Here is a 17,001-nt window from a genome sequence, read left to right on the forward strand (position 1 = left end):
TACAAATATTAGTTAAATAACTTTTGCATTCATCTTTGTTTCAAGTACTCCATACGTGGTATCTAGAGTGTAACGAGGGGACGTGATAGTATAGGATTTGCTATACATCCTTCTCATAGTTTTGTTATTATTTATTTTTGTTCTTTCAGGGGTTGTATTTGTTTTTCCGCTTCTAATCAACGCCGATCGCATACATACCCATATGTAGATATATATATATGCATGTGTATATGTGTATGTAGCTAGAGTATCTCGAAAAAAAAAAAAGGTAGCCAAGTATATTCCAAGTTGCGCTACCAAGGAGAAGAGAGCGTCGTCTTCTTCATCCTGCGCATATCTGTGTGTATATATATATATAAAAGAACCTCCCTATGGTTTGTTGAACACCACTGCCACACCTCCTGACCCCAACACATACTAATCCTTTGCCCCCTTTTCCCCTCATTAGCATGGTCATCCCTCCTCCCCTGAGAAAGGGGAGTGCCATCGGCAAGGAGCCCGCTTAGTATATACCCTGTGTGCGATATTGGAAGGTATCATAGCTATTTGTACATGTTAGCTTTCCATTTTTCTCGTTTCTTTTTTTGGCGTCAAATCTCAAATTGGGGGGAAAAGAAATTAGGCGTCAATAATACTTACAGTCGTGTGTAATAACTGCCGACCGACTTCGCAATCAAGTCTGTCTCCACGAAATTCTCTGCTTCGTCGGCACTCAGATGCAGCTGGAAGCGCTGCCGGAGGGACGTTGTCGCATGTGTCACGCCGACGGCGAAGCACGGCATTTTCGAATCCCTGCCCATAATGGCGACCAAGTCAATGATAGAATCTGCCGATCGTCGCAGAGCTGCATACATGGTGTTAGAGAACAAAATTGGGTCAAAAAGTGAGATGTGTCATCTTTCTTTGAAAGAAATCTCCTTACCTTGGAAAGCTTGTTTACACAACTTCTTATAGTCCTCCCAGTCCTGTGAGCCAATTCCTCCCAGAACTTCCACATATTCGTTTGTGAGCTTGAAAGGCGCAGCTTCAAAGCCAACTGATCCGGGAGAGTTGGAAAGCATGAATCCAAAGTCGATGTGGATGATGTGTCCCTCACTGTCGATCAGAACGTTTCCGTTATGCCTGTCCTTCAGCTGCAGGACGTAGGAAATGATGCTGTATGCCGCTAATGAGCGCTTGAATGCGTCCAGTCCAGCCCTATGAGGCTTGCTCTCAGGCGGGCCAAATGCTTTGACAAAGTGGTCTCTGAGCGTAGCAATGCGATGACGAGGGTTGTTTCCAGCCTCGATTGACGCGAGCGTGAGACTGCGCTTGAGTGAATGGAGGGATACGCCATTTGCTATTGTTTCGATGAGTCCGGAAGACTCTCCAGTGACGAGAATGCGCATCAGCTTCACCCAGACGTCCACCTTCGCGTCCACCCAAATCTTGTGGCAGACGCTGATAAGTTGGCAGGCGAAAGCTTCCTGTCGCAAATCAGCGCCCGTCTTTACGATGACACTCATGAGGTCCCAGTTTTTCATCCACCCGTAGGGCGAGGATTTCCGAATTCGCTCTTTCTTGGCCTCCCAGGCTTCTCCAAAGACAGCCGCACTAGGGTCGTCGCGATCGCCACGGCGTTGTACGCCTCCTGTCTTGATATCGTTTTCCATCCTTTCCCTGCCTGCGCTGGCGTTGATGTTGGGATCGATTGGTGCCTCTTCCTCGTCCAGATCCGGGTTCATGCCCTGTACGGTGCTAGCAGTGCTGGCTTTGGCTATAATAGTGTCAAACGTGGGACCATGATCGTCCGCGTCAAAGCTTTGCTCCTCGAGGCTTTGCATGCTCGCAATAATCTTGGCTCTAATAGCTGCTACCTCATGCTTTGGTCGCTTACCACTCGTCGCCTCAAGCTGAGCAAGCATCTGAGAGGCCGTCCTCATATGTGTGGCCAACGCTGAGAAATCTGGCTGATCGGCGCGAGCCATATTGAGCGTCATTCTTCGTCGAGAACCAGGACTAGGAGATCTAGATGAGAAAGGACCCGATGTGCGCGGTGTCATTGCATCCAACGTCGTAGTCGCGGTTGTGGCTCCGCTAGAGAATCGCTGGTCGGAAGAATGCTTTGGGTGATAGGTGACTGGCGACGGCACATCGTCATACGGCTTCAAAAGTGGCGAGCTTCCCAAATCGCCCGAAACCGGTTCGAATACGCTGTCTATTACTGGCTCCGGAGCGTGAATGACCTGAGCAGGTCTAGGCGTCTCTGAAGAGAGGTCAAACAGTCTTTTTGAAGGCCCATCACCACTGAGTAGCCCAGTTAATAGCCTCTGGTTGTCTGGAGTTTCGGGATCAAACGAAAAATCGTCTCTTAACACTTCGATCATTAGCAAGTATGGCACCTTCTCGGCGCTGTTCAGAACCGTGGCCTCGGCAGGATTAAGCCGTACAATTCGGTGATGGCGGCTCTTCCCTGGTGCTCCGTCAATCAGTGTCGGGGGGCAGATGATGGGGATATCGATCTCGGCGGGCAAATCTCTCCCTATCAGCGCCAACTCGGCTCGCAGAGCACTCATACGGGCAGGTTTCGGCACGGCGACCAATCGGTTGGAAATAACTTCCAGGGCCGATAGGAACTGAGTTTGCGACCTGAAGTAGTGTTGCCTTAGGAGCCGTGCTTTCTGGGCTGGTGACAAATTGCTCGTGCCCGTGGGCGATTTGAAATGATGAGAATGTCTTCGATGGACGCCATCCGCGGGTCTAGCAGACACAGGAGTAGCTGGTCGGGATGGGCCTTTCGGGGACGGGAGAGGTAGGGACGCGGTGCTGAGTCTTGCCTCCAAAGACTTTAGCTCCAGAGCAGACGGCCTTTTTGACTCTTTTGCTGTAAAGTTAGGATTCAATGGCGAATGAGAGAACGCTGTTTGGGTATTATTTCGGCGAGAGAGGCGGGTGTCGATTGCCAAGCTATCGTCGGATGGGTTTGGATTTCTCGAGTCCTTGGTCCGCCGAGATTTCGAGCCTGGCACGGCCACGGTATTCGCCCTGGTGGGTGTTTTCGCCGTAGGCTTCGGCGTTTCAGTTCCATCTGAACTATCGTCGGTGATGGGCTGGGGTTTTCGAGCTTGTGCGACGGCGAGAGGTCCAGCCCATCTCGGAAACATTGGCAGGGCGACGCTTGCAAGAACGAAGCTGGACAGGACAGTCACGGGCAAGACGTTTTCCTTGATCTTGTGGTGCCGCACGGTGTCTGCGACCCCAAACACGATGTGCTGTACCTTATTATAGACTCGACGACATGTCTGAAAGGCGTTGGACTGCGGATTGGAGGACAAGTCGTGTAGATATGTCTGGAAGAGCCAAAATGTCTATAACAGACGAGGGTTAGTGTTCTGGTGTCTTTGAGGACAAGTTTCGTAATTTGCCTGAGCTACGCACCAACAATGCGGCAGTCACAGACTCTTCGCATAGATCCAACAGAAACTCCTCCAGAGCCATTGACTCGTTGTCGACGCTGATAATGAGGTGGCATAGCTGCGGCAGGAAGAACTCGATATCCTCGTAGGGAAACTGTCGCAGCTTGGTGCACAGAACATAGTGAATGCCTACATGGTCGGCATAGCGGCTGCAAGACGTTAAAGGACATATAGATTAGCTACTACCGATCTTTGCACCAGCTGCGTGCATAAGCAAGCTCCGCGGCAGGTCATTCGACCTAGGCGACGCCCCATTGCAGCTAAGCAGAGCTGGCAGGAAGATGCCAAAGGTGTACAACTCACGAGAGGTATGAGACGGAGAGGAAGGGATTCGCGTTGAAGACGTCGGATTCGAGGAATCGCTGCAGCAGATCCCACGACATTGGGCTATTCGACGCAGTGCGCGGGCGGCGAGGTATGAGGCGAGATGCGATTGCGATTAATATGGAGGTGCCTCATTTAGATGAGGGTTGAAGGCGTAGCAATATTCAGCCGGTCTCGCATGGCTTTCGAAGCGGGGGATCAGTGCAGAAGCGCAGAAGCAAGCTGGCTCTTTTGGGCGGTGCGCGCACACGCAATTTGGGACAAAGAGGGATAAAAATAAAATGACAAGGTAAGGAGTGGATTGATCTGCGAAGCTCGGGCAGAAAATGAAGGTCGAGGAGGGAGGAAGCGGAAGCTTTGGCGGCGCCTCTAGTCGACGGACGAGGCGGAGATGGATATGGATAGACGGGTTGATGGAACCAAGAGGTGGAGTGAGTGACCTGTCCACAGCGACCCAATTCGGCACTGCGCTTAGTGCCTAACGTTTCTGGCGGCCATTGGCCTGTGTGCATTAGGGGTCCAAGGGAGCTACAGCGGCTACGGTGCGGGCAGAGACGTTGGCCATGGAATCAACCTATCCTAATCTTGATCGAGCAAACACTGGCCTGTCTGGATGACGGCTGACAGCCCGAGAAGGTAGGTGGCTCGAGGCCACGAACGCCGAATCTCCGCTGCGGTGCGAGATTCCTGATGCGTGTGCTGGTAAGCAAAGAGACGAGGTGGGTTTCGAACTGCAAAGCGTTTCAAACTCCGTCTGGGCATGGCCAGTGCTGGAATTACTGCTGGCAATACTATACCTATAGGAGGTACTATAAGTGCTAGGGATTGGCTACCAAGAAGCCAATGGGAGGACTCCAGGCCGCAGCCCGAAGCAAGGGGCCTGTTTCCCAGAGTCTCAGCCCATTCTCTCAGTCTCATCACAGCATTTGCACAGGCTTGCATTTCACTGCAACTCCGTAATCGCCGTAGGGAAAAGAATATCGGAACTTCGAATGATGACCTATCAGGCTGACGCAAGGCACCAGACGGAGGCCTGCAAGTGCCCCGTTACCGACCTGACGTTGCTGCATGCACTCCGGGACAGTCCCCTGAAGCTTACCTGTACGCGGACATCAACACCATGTTGCCCGATACAACCGGGAAAACCCATATGCAGCTCATTCTAGGCCTCTGAATCTAGACTGTGTCTCCACCCCCATGTGCTTGGACGGCGCTGAGGCTTTTTGTGTGTCGCAGAATAAACAAGCAGAAGGAGGCGGTAGCTTCAATGTTTAATTGAACAGCTCCCGGCCGTTTCGCCCCAATCTTGGCGAAACAACACGCAAGCTCCCATCACATGTCACCAGAGCACATGCGTAACAAGCCAAGCCAGGGGCAAAGAAAGCACCATAACACAACTCAAAAGAAAGCGGGAATATGGTAGCGTTACAGCTTTGCGAGCGACGAACGTAAGCATTTTTCTTTATGTTGAGTTATATTTTGGATTGTTTGTTTTGTTTTTTAAAATAAAATTTAAGCTAGTGGAACCTGAAGGAAAAAGCTAAAACAATAATACGCAATAATAAAAAAGGAAGAGTCAGTTCCTTTTGACAAGTGCAAGTGTAAAAGCGCCACGCCCATCCAGATAGAGACCGTGCTTCACAGCTACGCAACCATCTAGAATCAATCCTGTCCTTTCAATGAATCCGTCCTCCCCAACGCCGTTTGTATGATATAATGACTTGAAGGTATATCTTTCTAGTAAACGCCAGTCAAATCCCATCTTCGTACCCACCCATCGTCGTATGCGCCTCCAGTGTGCACCTGATGGCTTCCAGCCTCCCTACTGTACTGCTTTCTTGCGACGGCCACCACCTCTGCCTCGCTTTTTGGGCTCTTCCATCTCTTCGTCGGTTTCGCTGTCCCCTTTGCCCTTGGACTTGCTGCCCTCCTTCTCATTCTCTACACGGCTTACTATGTCTCGCAGGAAGTCCCATTGCTCGTCTGCCTCCACCACGTTTTTCAGCATGGATGCAGTAACCCTCTTGGAGCCCTTGTCTTTGGCGATGTCCGCGCTCTTTGTTACCAGTTGGATCATAAACAGCTCCAGTGCCTTTCCGACGGCAATAGGGGTCTGCTGAGCAACCTTGCCTACTTCTTCGTCGGCCTGCATGATCCGCTTAATCCGGGCTGTAGGAAACTTGGTCTTGACGGGAGACGGCTCGATGACCGGCGCAGGCGGCGGAGGCACCGCGGCCTTTCTGGGCGGCATGCCTGAAGAGGAGGACGAAGCCTGGCCCGGGTACGGCTCGTACGAATAAGGGGAGAATTCGGGCGGCGGCGGCGGCTTGAAGTCGTGCTGCGGCGCGAGGGGTGCGGCGTATTGGTAGCCGGCTGGGTTTTGCCCTGGATACCTGACGGCTGGCGGAGAGTATGGCTCGTGGTAGTAGTCGGGCTCGATATAAGGCTGGCGTGCGGCCTGAGGGTCGGCGCCGAATGAGTGGGAAGGTGGATAGAAGGACTCTGCGTTGCCCGGTAATGCGGCAAAACGGCTGGCGGGAGGCTGTATTTTATATCCAGCCTGGCCGTGCGCTGTGAGGTGTTGCGGTGCGGCTTGGGTGGGGCTGTCCGAGAAAAACGACGACAGGTCCGGCGACCGTGGCGCGTAATTCGACGATTCCTCGGCCGACATTTTTTTTTTCGAGCTGCTGCACTGCGTCCCTTAGCGCTGTTCTAGTGCATTAACGCACCTGCTCCCAGGGCAGCGGCCGCAAATCAGTGGCCTGAGAAAACAATGGACCGCTGCAACCTGCAACCACGATTCTCCGTGGACAGGGAATCGACACTGTCGTGTTTTTCCTTCCTTCTTCCTAGCCAAATCCGCGGCCCTGGCAGCGGCTTTTCTTCAACGACGAGCCTTTCGGCAGCTGCCTTTGACGCAGCTAGTTCGCACAAACACAGCACTGTCGATCCTCCTATGGCTGGCTGAGCAATGCTGAGACGGGCTCAGGATCGTCGGGGGCTATAGAAGGCAGCGATGGGGCTTTACAGTTGGCTGATATCCACGATTGGATAGACGGTCGATCTCTTGCACCTTCGCACGCAGTTCTTTGAACACTTGATGCCGGTAATTGCAATGCCCTCACTTGGCATTGAATATCCGGACAAGAGAAACAATTGGCGATGACAGCGTGGGTGTTTGGACGAGGCGAGTTCTTATGTATGAAGGGCTCTGTTATTCAAAGCTAGAATATCTAGCTATTGTGAGAAGAAAAGAGTGCCTTATTATCAAGAGACGCCGTTCACTCTCCCAGAGCACTTTCTGCTCTCTTTCTGAACGCTTTGGAAACGCCTGCCTCGATTTCTATCCCCAGCCAGCTGAGTGCGGGGCGGTGGTTGGAGGATGCTACCCAGCAGGTCTTTGGCGCTCGAATCGCGAAACTGCCAAGACGATGTTCTGCGCGCAGGATCTAGCAAAAAAGCGAAAAAAAGGGGGGAGAGGCAACCAAGTGCTCAATCTTTGCAAATCTTTGCAAATCGGCAGCTAATAACACAGCACTCCGGAAGCGACACACAAAATACCACGCATGACAGCTCGGTGACGTTGCGCTCACCGTGGGCCAAATCTGGAAATGGGGTGGCTGCGATACAGCGTGTGGTTCGTTGACCAAGACGGCGGCAAGGTTGGGTCTGAGCTGGAGGGAGGGGTCGGGCTCTGCGCTGCGATGCCAGCAAACCAAGGCTGGAGCTTAGGGAACGACCGGCCGTTTATATGTGCATTTCAGGGCCCTTGGTATTGAGCCTGAGTTCAGCCAACTGGGCGTAGTGCCGATGCCCAAGTTACACCAAAATGGGGGGGTGACAAACCCACGGAGGTCCATCGCAAAGACGAGGGAGGCTGTTGCACCAACACAGCGACTGGCGCCCGCCCTAGCTCTGAAGCTACTGGCGGAGAACCGGCTGCCTTGGATAAGAGACCGGAGCCGTGGCTGGTGGCAGCACCATTTCCATTTGATGACAAGCCTGGGAGGGGGCGTGCCGCTATGAACCCATGCCCACGGTGGATAGTTCGTGGGAGACAGCCTCAAAAAAAGAGGATGCGTGGTCGATTCGATTTGGCGGGAGAAGACACGGGCTCAGCACGACATATGCATTGCAACTCTTCGCGTGCGTTTCCCGGGCTGGCCTTTTCTCAGACGGAGCCAGAACGAGACCGCACGAATGCTCGGCCGCCAGGGGAAACGCTGCCGTTACATCGGGCGTGGATGCGGCTCTTTGCGTGAAGGAATAGGTGCTCCTGCGCCGCTAATAATCATGCAGCCGTTTTGCTGGTGCCGGATCCTGCATCTCTCTTCGTCACTTCGTCCACCATCCATGGCTGCTGCTTGGTTCTGGCTTGAAACTGCACTTTCAAGAAATGCCTACTCCTGGCATGCAAGGGATGCGCGCATTCTCTGTCTCTCGCCGTTGGGATGCCAGCGTCCTTGTGTCCGCCCAGAGTCGAGTCTGTCCGTCTCCCTTTGCCTGTCTTGACGCAACCTGGTATGCGTCAGGACCTGAGGCAGACAGGTCCAGTCGCTGAGCTGCCTGGAGCTGCCTGGAGATGATGCAGGAACCCACACCAGGCAACAAAACAGCCTCACAGGTCAGTAGCATTTCATTGAATCATTCCGTCAAATCACGTCGATTACTTCTCTTTCACCCCTCCCCTCGTCTTTGGCTGTGCGATGATAAACAATAGTGAGCTTTAAATCTGAGCCCGATCAGGAAAATGACGAAGCCGAGCCTTGACGCTCTGGTTCCTGACTTTCCATATTGTTGATCTCTCTATGATTACATTGTAGAACTTGATCTAATCTGAAAGCCTCTTCCTCTGCCTCACCTTCCCTGCTGGAGCCTTGTCGAATCTCTTTCTAATTTCTCCTACTATAGTCTGCAGCCCATAGAGTCGCTTCCTCCTTGTGCTGGATAAGAAGAGCGATGCTACAGGCCATGCGTGAATTCCACCGTCGAATCTTCGAGCTTCGATTTCGACCTTGCCGGCGCCTAGACGCTCCACAAAGCTCTCGATGTCTGGCGCTAGGACCTCATCGCTGCCGTATGTGATAAAGTAGCCGCGCTCGGGGCTGGCTGCTTTCCACAACTTGACGTCGTCGCACCTCCCAGGCGATGCCACCCCGCCGTGAATCATTGCGTCTCCCGCATACTCGTTCGCGTACTTCCAGAGAGTGCCCCTATTCAAGTAGTCAACGCGAGACGGAAAGTGGAGACTTGAGGCCAGAGTGATCCACGGAGAAATTAACATGGCCATCTGCGGTATAGCAAATTTTGGTCGAATGTCTTCCAGATCGTGTTTGCTCATCCCCAGTTTAGCCCCCATCGCCTGTTGATTCTGAACCTGAATCCCAACCTCGAGCAACATGCTCAGGATTAGCGTAGCGCCGGCAGAATCGCCGGCAACGCACACTTTGGAAGCGTCCTCTACCTCTTCCAACACATGCTTATAGCCCTGTAGCGTTTGGAGAATCTGGGTGGGATACACCTCATCTGGAACTAAGCTGTAGTCCAAAGCGAAGATGGCTGGGTTTTCATACCCAGCATCAACCAGTAGGCTGTGCCATGCGAGAAGAAACTCAAAGTAGAAGTAGCTGGTGCCCATGGCGAACCCGCCGCCTGAAGTGGTTTGCATCAGTTAGCGCTTCGGCAACTCGCGTAGTGTAACATGTCTTACCATGCGCGTAGTAGATGACAATATCCGGCTCAACCTCGCAGTTCTGCTTGATCCAGATCCCTTTAACTTTGGCGTCTCCCTGCATAAAAGTAGTAACACAATGTCGTTAGCTCAACGTCCACCCCCACGTGGAATTTTCAGGAGAGAGGGGAAAGGGATATATGAACCTCTCCCATGGTTTCTTCTTTCCAATACACGGGAAAATCCTTGAATCCATGTCTCTTCATGCGCCACTTGAGAAACGGGAGTGCCACGTCCCGGGAGAAGAAGACTCTCCCGACGTTGGCTGGTATAGTGGCAAATGCATATCGCACGCAGCGGATGACGATATCTTCGAATATGGTAGAGCCTTTGAGGTGAGAAGACTTGTGAGAAGAGTAGCTCCTGAAGTAACGGTTCCACACGAATTGAAGTGGAAGTGTAAATACTGTAAAGTGGTGAATGTGTTAGATCAATACCTCAGCTGTTTTGTATTGTCGAAGGGAAACCAGCTCCGTATATATTACTTATGGGCAGGACGTTACATACACAGAAATGGTATAGCTTTAAGAACGACAAGTGCGGTAGGGAAGAAGCCAGCTTGATGAAGCAGCTGCGGTGCGAGGTAAAAGCAAAAGACTAAGCAGTCGATGAGAGATACAGGACCGAGGATCATGATGCCGGTAGGCGGAGCATGTGGCTCATGGCAGTATAATATTACAATGAGATAATGGAAACCCTAGTTCGATTAGGTCATACGCGCGAGCGAATGAAGTTGAGAATCAAGATGAGAAAAGAAAAGAAGAGAAGATAAAAGGAAAGGAGGCGGCGGCCTATAGGACAAGTGTAAACATGGGGAAAAGAGATTTAGAAGAAGAAAGAAAAGTTAAATGGAGTGAGCGTGTGTATGTGAGTGAGAAAAAAAAAAGATATATCAAAAGAATGAGGCAGCAAAACAGCTAGAAAAAACAGATGTTAAGAAGCAAGACACATCTGATGTTTAATACTGGGGAGGGGAGGTGGAGGAACAGCCGCGGCAGATTAAGACGCGAAAATCTGGGGAGACGTCTAATATTAAGGGTCAAAAATGCTCCGAAATGGGCTCAAGCACTAAACAGGCCAGGTCCGGGGGCACCGCCTCCCGATTCAGAAGGCCGGATCGCAGGCCGGCAATCTCAATTCTACTACCTAGCAGAGCAGTAATTTGAATGCAGCGTGGCTTTTGGATTTTGGGCTTTTCCGCTCGGGGGATTTAACTACGTGTGGTAGGTAAGAGGCTTGGATGGAGAGCACTGGCTGGGCGGGCAGTTTCGTTTAATTTTGGATGGAAATAGGGATCCTGTTTTAATATTGGGTGTCATGTTACGAGTACGAGATTGCGAGGCGCCAAAAATTACATAATACGGGGGATGAGGCTGCGACTAGGCAGTTCAGCGCGCGGAGAGACCCATGTCAGCCAGACTTGGGGCCCAATTCAGCCCATCGCCGCTTGTGGCTTTTCGATCAGTTGAAGCCTTGAACTGCATCTCAATCTGGAAACCATGGGGGATCAGGGTTCCCTGCAGGCCCTTGCCGACGCGCCGTTTCCCTTGACCGAGGTTGATAAATGGGTCCTTGCGCAGTCGGACGAGGATTATCGGCTTCACGACTGGGAAGATCTGAGGCACATTATTGGTGAGTGGACTTGCGCTGTATATTGCAGATTCTAGATGGTGACCGTGAGAATTGCGGCGATTGTACGTCTCTATCAAGAACCGGAGAGCTAACAAGAGCTTGAAGAAACAAATAATTTGGGCATTCTGAAAAGAAAGCCCTCAGATCTCCGCCGCTATATTGCCTGGACCGCGGAGACCAAAGCACAATATGGCACCATAACGGAATACATCCTGCAGACTCGTTTGCCAAAGGCCTGGGGGGTGCCACCCTTCATTCCCGAATCGCTGGTCCCCTTTGATGCCGCCTCGGACTACAAGGTCCTGCTGAATGATTGGCCGTACGGCCTGACGCCGGAGATCACGCATATTGTTGTGTGGTCCCGCACTCCAATTCCTACTGATCCCGAGACGGGGGATCTGACGACTGAGAGCAGGGCCCAGGTGGAGGATTTTGTCAAGGCGTACTTTGTCGATACGCTGGGCGCCGGAGGGGAGCAGCAAGTGCTGTGGTTCAAGAACTGGGTTGCGCTGCAGAGCGTGCGGACGCTGGAGCACTTCCATGTGTTAGTCCGTAATGTTGACGATGATATGCTGGAGCGCTGGACGGGGGAGCGGCCGCGACGAGGCGAGAAGTGAATTAATAGAGACTATACAGTTGGGCCGCTCCTAACCTTTTGTTGGTTTATTGTTTGACTTTTATTTTTATTTTTTTTTGCTTTGCCTAGCATCCAGCTATTTTTTTTTGTATAGACAGCCACAAATAGACAGACAGACCACCGTTATAAAATGCCACCACCTAAGCAGTCCTCCGTGCTCGACGGTTCCCTTGCGGCGCAGCGTTGTTGTCGGCATTGCCACCACCTTGCATCGAAGCGAGTGCGTTCTTGCCCATGCCTAAAAGTCCATAGGCGAGATAGGCGCCATACGCAGGAACCACGGCATACAGCATCCAGCCCCATTTGCCAAACAGGATCGCAGAAATGATCGATGCCCACGTCACCCAGATGACATCAAACATGTACTCGGTCAAGCCAGCGGCTGCCAGGTCCTCGCCCGAGCTCTTGAGGGCGCCAGTTGCGGCATCGTATTTGGGTCGGCCAGACGTTTCGAGTATGTATTCGCAAATCAGGCTTGGAACCGAGAGTAGGCCGTAGACGAGCAGAGATCGAGAGCGGAAGAGGAAGTGCGAGAGGAGGAAGAGCACGTGGACGATGAGGGACCCGATGTGCAGGTTGTTGAGAGAGGCCGCGTTAGATTTGGCGCGGTCCTTTTTCGCTTTTTGAGCCATTATGTTTTTTTTTTTTTTTGTGATTGTCTTGTACAATTGGCCGGTTGGAGGAGCGGGATTGATTGGAAAGTGAGGCTTTGGTGAAATCTGGTTTCTTTGATTCGAGGTTAGAGGATCCGACCCTGCAGCTCGGGTGGGGACCTGCTGTCGATAACCGAATCGTCATTAGTGGCGGGCGGGCAGTGCAGTGGCACGATATATACAAGTACAGCGGGCAGCCGCTAACGAGACAGCGCCCAGCCCGCTGTGCGTTTACCGCTATCCCTCCGCTCAGTGGTGGACCAGCCCGCCGCTCCCTTGTTGCTAGGCAATGGCGGTACGTCGCCGCGCCAATCGACAGCCGCTACCACAACAAGCTGGGTCTGTCTTTGTGTTGCCTGCGCGCCGCGACTCCGGTTCAAAAGTTTGGAAACTTTCCCATAAACCCGCCACGCACTCCCTCCCTTCGAAACGGCCTCGCGAGGTTGCTACGCCTGCGAATCCGAGACGCAGCTTCTTTGAACATCGCCAGTGTCTGCTGAAGAGATCGCAGAGGCAGGAAATAAATCTGTATCTGCTCAGGAGATTGTCGCCCCTCCTCTCTCCGCCGAAGCGCAGTCCACCCTTTATTTCGTTCACGCTCGCTAAGACCCGCCATTCCATTCACGGTACCTTTTTTTTCTTCTACCGGTTGCAGCGCTCTTGTCTTTGATTCATCGATAAGAGAAAGAAGGAGGAGGAAGAGTCCTGAGAAGTTGAGGCGGAATGCTCAGGGCTGTTCATATTCTTCGTCATCGCCAATAGCTGTTTATCCGAATCTCTTTATACTACTTGCGCCTACTGGCTATCCTTTCACGACTATCGATAATACTTCACACACGCATATTTTCCGGCCTTGTCGACCTCTCCTTTACGATTTTTCTGACGACGGTGCGGCACGACCTGTCTGGGAATTCAAACAGCCGGCACTGCCCCTCGTCATCTTGATATTCTGTGTCGACCAAAGTCTCATGGCCCAGACACATCGGTGACGACACTTCGCAGTCTTCAGTGACTTTTATCGTTAATCCGCCTTACCTGGGCCCTTAACACTTCCAGGATGGCGCCAAGCCCGACTGCTGTCGGAACTCTCTTGCGACAAGTGGTCTATTACCATCTCGACAGCGGCTCCTACGACAATGCTCTTTTTTTCGCCGAACGATACGCCGCGCAAGACCCTCGATCGAGCGAAGCCGCCTACCTTTACTCACTATGCCACCTTCGACTCGGCGACTACCGATCCGCCTATGATGCCAGTAAATCGATGGGATATCGTGGTGTGCATTTGGGGTGCACTTGGGTCTTTGCTCAGGCGTGTTTAGCGTTGGAACGGTACAAAGACGGCATCGCAGCTTTGGATAAGGCCAAAGGCTCATGGTCGCAGAAAAATACCATTGGCAAACACAGCGCAACCACCCGAGCTGCCTACCCTGATACCCCTGCGGTTCTTTGCTTGCTGGGAAAGCTGTACCGCGGTTACGATGACAAGAAGAGAGCTGTGAGCTGTTTTGAGGAAGCATTGAAACTTAATGCTTTTCAATGGGACGCCTTCAAGGCTCTATGCGACATGGGCGTCAAAGTTCGTGTGCCAAACATCTTCATGGCTAGCGACAGCTTACTGCAGAACCTTGGTCAAGACTTGACAACAGTAAATGCTGAGCTGAACCAGAGCCAGAGCACCATCTCAAGCTCCTTCGAGCAGCAGCAGCAACAACAACCGCAGCAACCTCCGAAGAAGTCATCTATGAGACCTGTGACAGCCGACATGGGGCCTGATCCGTTTGGCGTTAGCTTTTCTGCCGCGGATATGACCCCCATGACTGAAAACATGTTGGCAAATACTGAGAGTGACTTCATGTCCAGGATGCAAAATGCTAGATTCAAGCTTACGAGCTCAGCCAACCACCATCAAAACGACATGGAAGGCCTAGAGACTCCAACAGGGCCACCAGCGGAGGCAATGATGTCTCGGTCTAACAACCTGCAGGAACCGCCGCATGCGCCCGCCAGGAGGACTCGAAATGCCCAGCATGTCGACCAGACACTCGAAGCGCCGCCACGAATGAACCATCGACTTGGATCGAGGAAAAATACTGCTACGCGAGAGAAAAATAGCCAAGAACAGCCTTTGGAGCCCATCTCAGATACCCCTAGTGCCCCTACTGGAAACTCACGGTCTAGTGTTATGTCGACAGCCGATAGGAAACGAACGCTTGCCGGACACCCAGTGTCACGATCAGTAAACACGGAAGAACACGCTACGAGACGAAGCGCCCGATTGATAAAACCGTCGGGTAAGCCGAACTCGGCAACGTCAACTCCAGCTCCTGGAGGAGCCCCCGGTGGACGAGAGTTGAAAAAGGCTAGACCCCCAGTCTCTCGTATGGTGCGGCCGGGTTCTAGTGGCTCCAACGCCGTAAGAGTTGTTAGTGGAAATCGAAAGCCTTTGGAAGACCACAGCGGAGACGGGGACTATGATGAGATGGTCAAGGTCAGAGAAGCCTCAGCTCCGCCCTCCAAGGTTACGGAACACAGCTTAGCAAGATTCGAAGAGGCGTTGCGATGGGTAATGGATTTGATGAAGAAGCTTGGGAGTGGGTACTTTTTGCTATCGCAATTCCAGTGCCAAGAAGCAATTCAGGCATTGAGTGCGCTGCCTGTAGCTCATCAAAGCTCACCCTGGGTTTTGGCGCTTATGGGACGTGCTCATTATGAGCAGGCTTCATATGCAGAGGCAGAGAAGTTTTTTCGAAGAATGCGCGCACAATGTCCTTCGCGCCTAGAAGATATGGAAGTGTATTCCACCATCCTCTGGCATTTGAAGCGGGAGACAGACCTCTCCTTTTTGGCTCATGAACTTGTGGACGCCGCATGGCACTCTCCGCAGGCGTGGTGCGCTTTGGGCAACGCCTGGTCTCTTGCACGAGACCCTGAGCAGGCCCTCAAATGCTTCAAGAGGGCCACCCAACTGGATCCAAAGTTTGCGTACGGCTTCACGCTGCAAGGACACGAGCATGTTACCAACGAGGAATACGACAAGGCCCTCACAGCTTACCGGCAAGCGATATCAGCGGATAAGAGGCATTACAACGCCTACTATGGCATTGGACGAGTCCAGCAACGCTTGGGCGCCTACGACAAGGCCCTTACCCACTTCCAGGCCGCCCATCTCATCAACCCTAACAATGCTGTGCTAGTCACCTGCATCGGAACAGCGCTTGAGAAGCAGAAGCAGATCATACCCGCACTACGTGCTTATTCCAAGGCCGTCGAGCTCGCTCCACGTGCAGCTTCCACAAGATACAAGAAAGCACGAGCTCTCCTCGCTGTTGGACAGACTGAGGAGGCACAGAGAGAACTTGTCATCTTGAAAGATTTGGCCCCAGATGAGGGCACGGTGCACTTCCTCTTGGCAACGCTGTATAGGAGTATGAATGAGAAGCAAGAGGCGGTTCGCCATTATACTATTGCTTTGGCATTGGATCCAAAGGTAGGTTCTTGATCCGAGATATTTTTCCTTGTTCTTACGTGTGACTGACAAATCTTCACAGGCTGGACCGCAGATTAAGGAGGCGATAGAGAGTTTTGAGGATGATATACCAATGGACGACTCAATGATTTGATGATGATGCTCATGAGTATCTTTTTAAAGAGGGCTTGGATGGTCATCTGAGCATTTTTGATAATAGGGGCTCAGAGTAGCACCACGTGTAATATGAACAAAAAAGGGGGAGGTTCGGTTTTTCTTTTTCTTCTCTTTTTTTTTTCTTACAATCCCATTTTTCAGCACTCATCGCGCTTGGGTATGAATTTTGGAAGCTTACTCGCTTATAAAAGCCAGAAGGAAGTATAACTTTTTTTGGGCTGGTCAAAACTCGGACAAAGGGGGCGGCGTGGTTGACGGCATGGCAGCCTTTTGCATGGCATCGGCGTTTTTTGGAGTAGGAGAGGATTTCGCCTTGACAAAGCTACATTTTTGGCTTGCTTGGGCTAGGGTTGAAGTTGAGAACATGGTTCCTTTTTTTTTTTTTCTGATTCCCTTTTGCCCTATGTATTGAATAACATAGCACAGGAATGGAGGGTGGTAAGGGGATGCCTTTATTGCTGTATACTATTTTGCACGTCTTCGTACTCTGCTTGATGTGGTGTTTTGCTTGGCAGTGATACTGAGCTTCTTTTGACGTGGAATGAGGGAGATGATGATGAAAATACCTATAGCGACCTAGCTGCCTCTTACCTATAAACCTAAAGAAGTGCATCATCATTAAAACAGAGCATTCTTAGTGGCTCCTTGTAGTACAAGCTGAGATTCCTCAAGTACCTATAACATGGAGAGTTACCGTTGCGTCTACAAAGTACCTTTAGCTAACAGCGCCTCAGCCTCAGCCACAGCTCTGCTCCAGCATCCATTTGGCTCCATTCAGTAACGGTGGCGCAGCACTAAAGCAGCTGTCAGCTGGCCCATTTCGGCTACCGTTTTGTTTACAACGCGCTCACAAACAGCCGAATCTCTGCCGAAAAAAAAAAGAGGTAACCCGCTAATCCCAAAAACTAGTCGCGTGTGTTGTATTC

The 17,001-nt window shown here is 51.8% G+C and overlaps 6 protein-coding genes across 7 annotated transcripts; 2 read left to right on the forward strand and 4 right to left on the reverse strand.

Moving 5' to 3' along the window:
• Positions 1-44: 44 nt before the first annotated feature.
• On the reverse strand, positions 45-4,234 carry TrAFT101_010313 (uncharacterized protein). Its single transcript, XM_024901250.2, has 5 exons — positions 3,759-4,234; positions 3,418-3,604; positions 923-3,347; positions 640-844; positions 45-542 (listed from the first exon to the last, which is right to left on the reverse strand). Exons 1-5 carry the CDS (start codon positions 3,836-3,838, stop codon positions 503-505), a joined length of 2,937 nt encoding a protein of 978 aa, XP_024756102.1. The 5' UTR covers positions 3,839-4,234; the 3' UTR covers positions 45-502.
• Positions 4,235-5,601: 1,367 nt separating this feature from the next.
• On the reverse strand, positions 5,602-6,450 carry TrAFT101_010314 (uncharacterized protein; the record flags this gene model as incomplete). Its single annotated transcript, XM_066128921.1, has 1 exon — positions 5,602-6,450. The coding sequence occupies one exon, from the start codon at positions 6,448-6,450 to the stop codon at positions 5,602-5,604; it is 849 nt and encodes a 282-aa protein (XP_065985047.1).
• A 1,897-nt stretch (positions 6,451-8,347) lies between these two features.
• TrAFT101_010315 (uncharacterized protein) lies at positions 8,348-10,455 on the reverse strand. 2 transcript variants are annotated; one of them, XM_024908889.2, is made up of 4 exons: positions 10,018-10,455; positions 9,657-9,916; positions 9,490-9,568; positions 8,348-9,431 (listed from the first exon to the last, which is right to left on the reverse strand). In XM_024908889.2, exons 1-4 carry the CDS (start codon positions 10,142-10,144, stop codon positions 8,611-8,613), a joined length of 1,287 nt encoding a protein of 428 aa, XP_024756104.2. In that variant the 5' UTR covers positions 10,145-10,455; the 3' UTR covers positions 8,348-8,610. The 2 variants fall into 2 exon arrangements, with proteins under 2 accessions (XP_024756104.2, XP_065985048.1); XM_066128922.1 differs by lacking the exon at positions 10,018-10,455 and having other exon boundaries at positions 9,490-9,671.
• A 452-nt stretch (positions 10,456-10,907) lies between these two features.
• On the forward strand, positions 10,908-12,101 carry TrAFT101_010316 (uncharacterized protein). Its single transcript, XM_024908890.2, has 2 exons — positions 10,908-11,142; positions 11,248-12,101. Exons 1-2 carry the CDS (start codon positions 11,010-11,012, stop codon positions 11,757-11,759), a joined length of 645 nt encoding a protein of 214 aa, XP_024756105.1. The 5' UTR covers positions 10,908-11,009; the 3' UTR covers positions 11,760-12,101.
• TrAFT101_010317 (uncharacterized protein) lies at positions 11,147-12,538 on the reverse strand. The gene has a single exon (XM_024901242.2). The coding sequence runs from the start codon at positions 12,409-12,411 to the stop codon at positions 11,920-11,922; it is 492 nt and encodes a 163-aa protein (XP_024756106.1). The 5' UTR covers positions 12,412-12,538; the 3' UTR covers positions 11,147-11,919.
• Positions 12,539-12,800: 262 nt separating this feature from the next.
• Positions 12,801-16,686, forward strand: TrAFT101_010318 (uncharacterized protein). Its single transcript, XM_024904020.2, has 2 exons — positions 12,801-15,919; positions 15,981-16,686. The coding sequence occupies exons 1-2, from the start codon at positions 13,490-13,492 to the stop codon at positions 16,050-16,052; spliced, it is 2,502 nt and encodes an 833-aa protein (XP_024756107.2). The 5' UTR covers positions 12,801-13,489; the 3' UTR covers positions 16,053-16,686.
• Positions 16,687-17,001: the final 315 nt, after the last annotated feature.

This window comes from Trichoderma asperellum, chromosome 6, assembly GCF_020647865.1.
Source record: "Trichoderma asperellum chromosome 6, complete sequence".
In the NCBI taxonomy this organism is placed as follows: domain Eukaryota; kingdom Fungi; phylum Ascomycota; class Sordariomycetes; order Hypocreales; family Hypocreaceae; genus Trichoderma; species Trichoderma asperellum.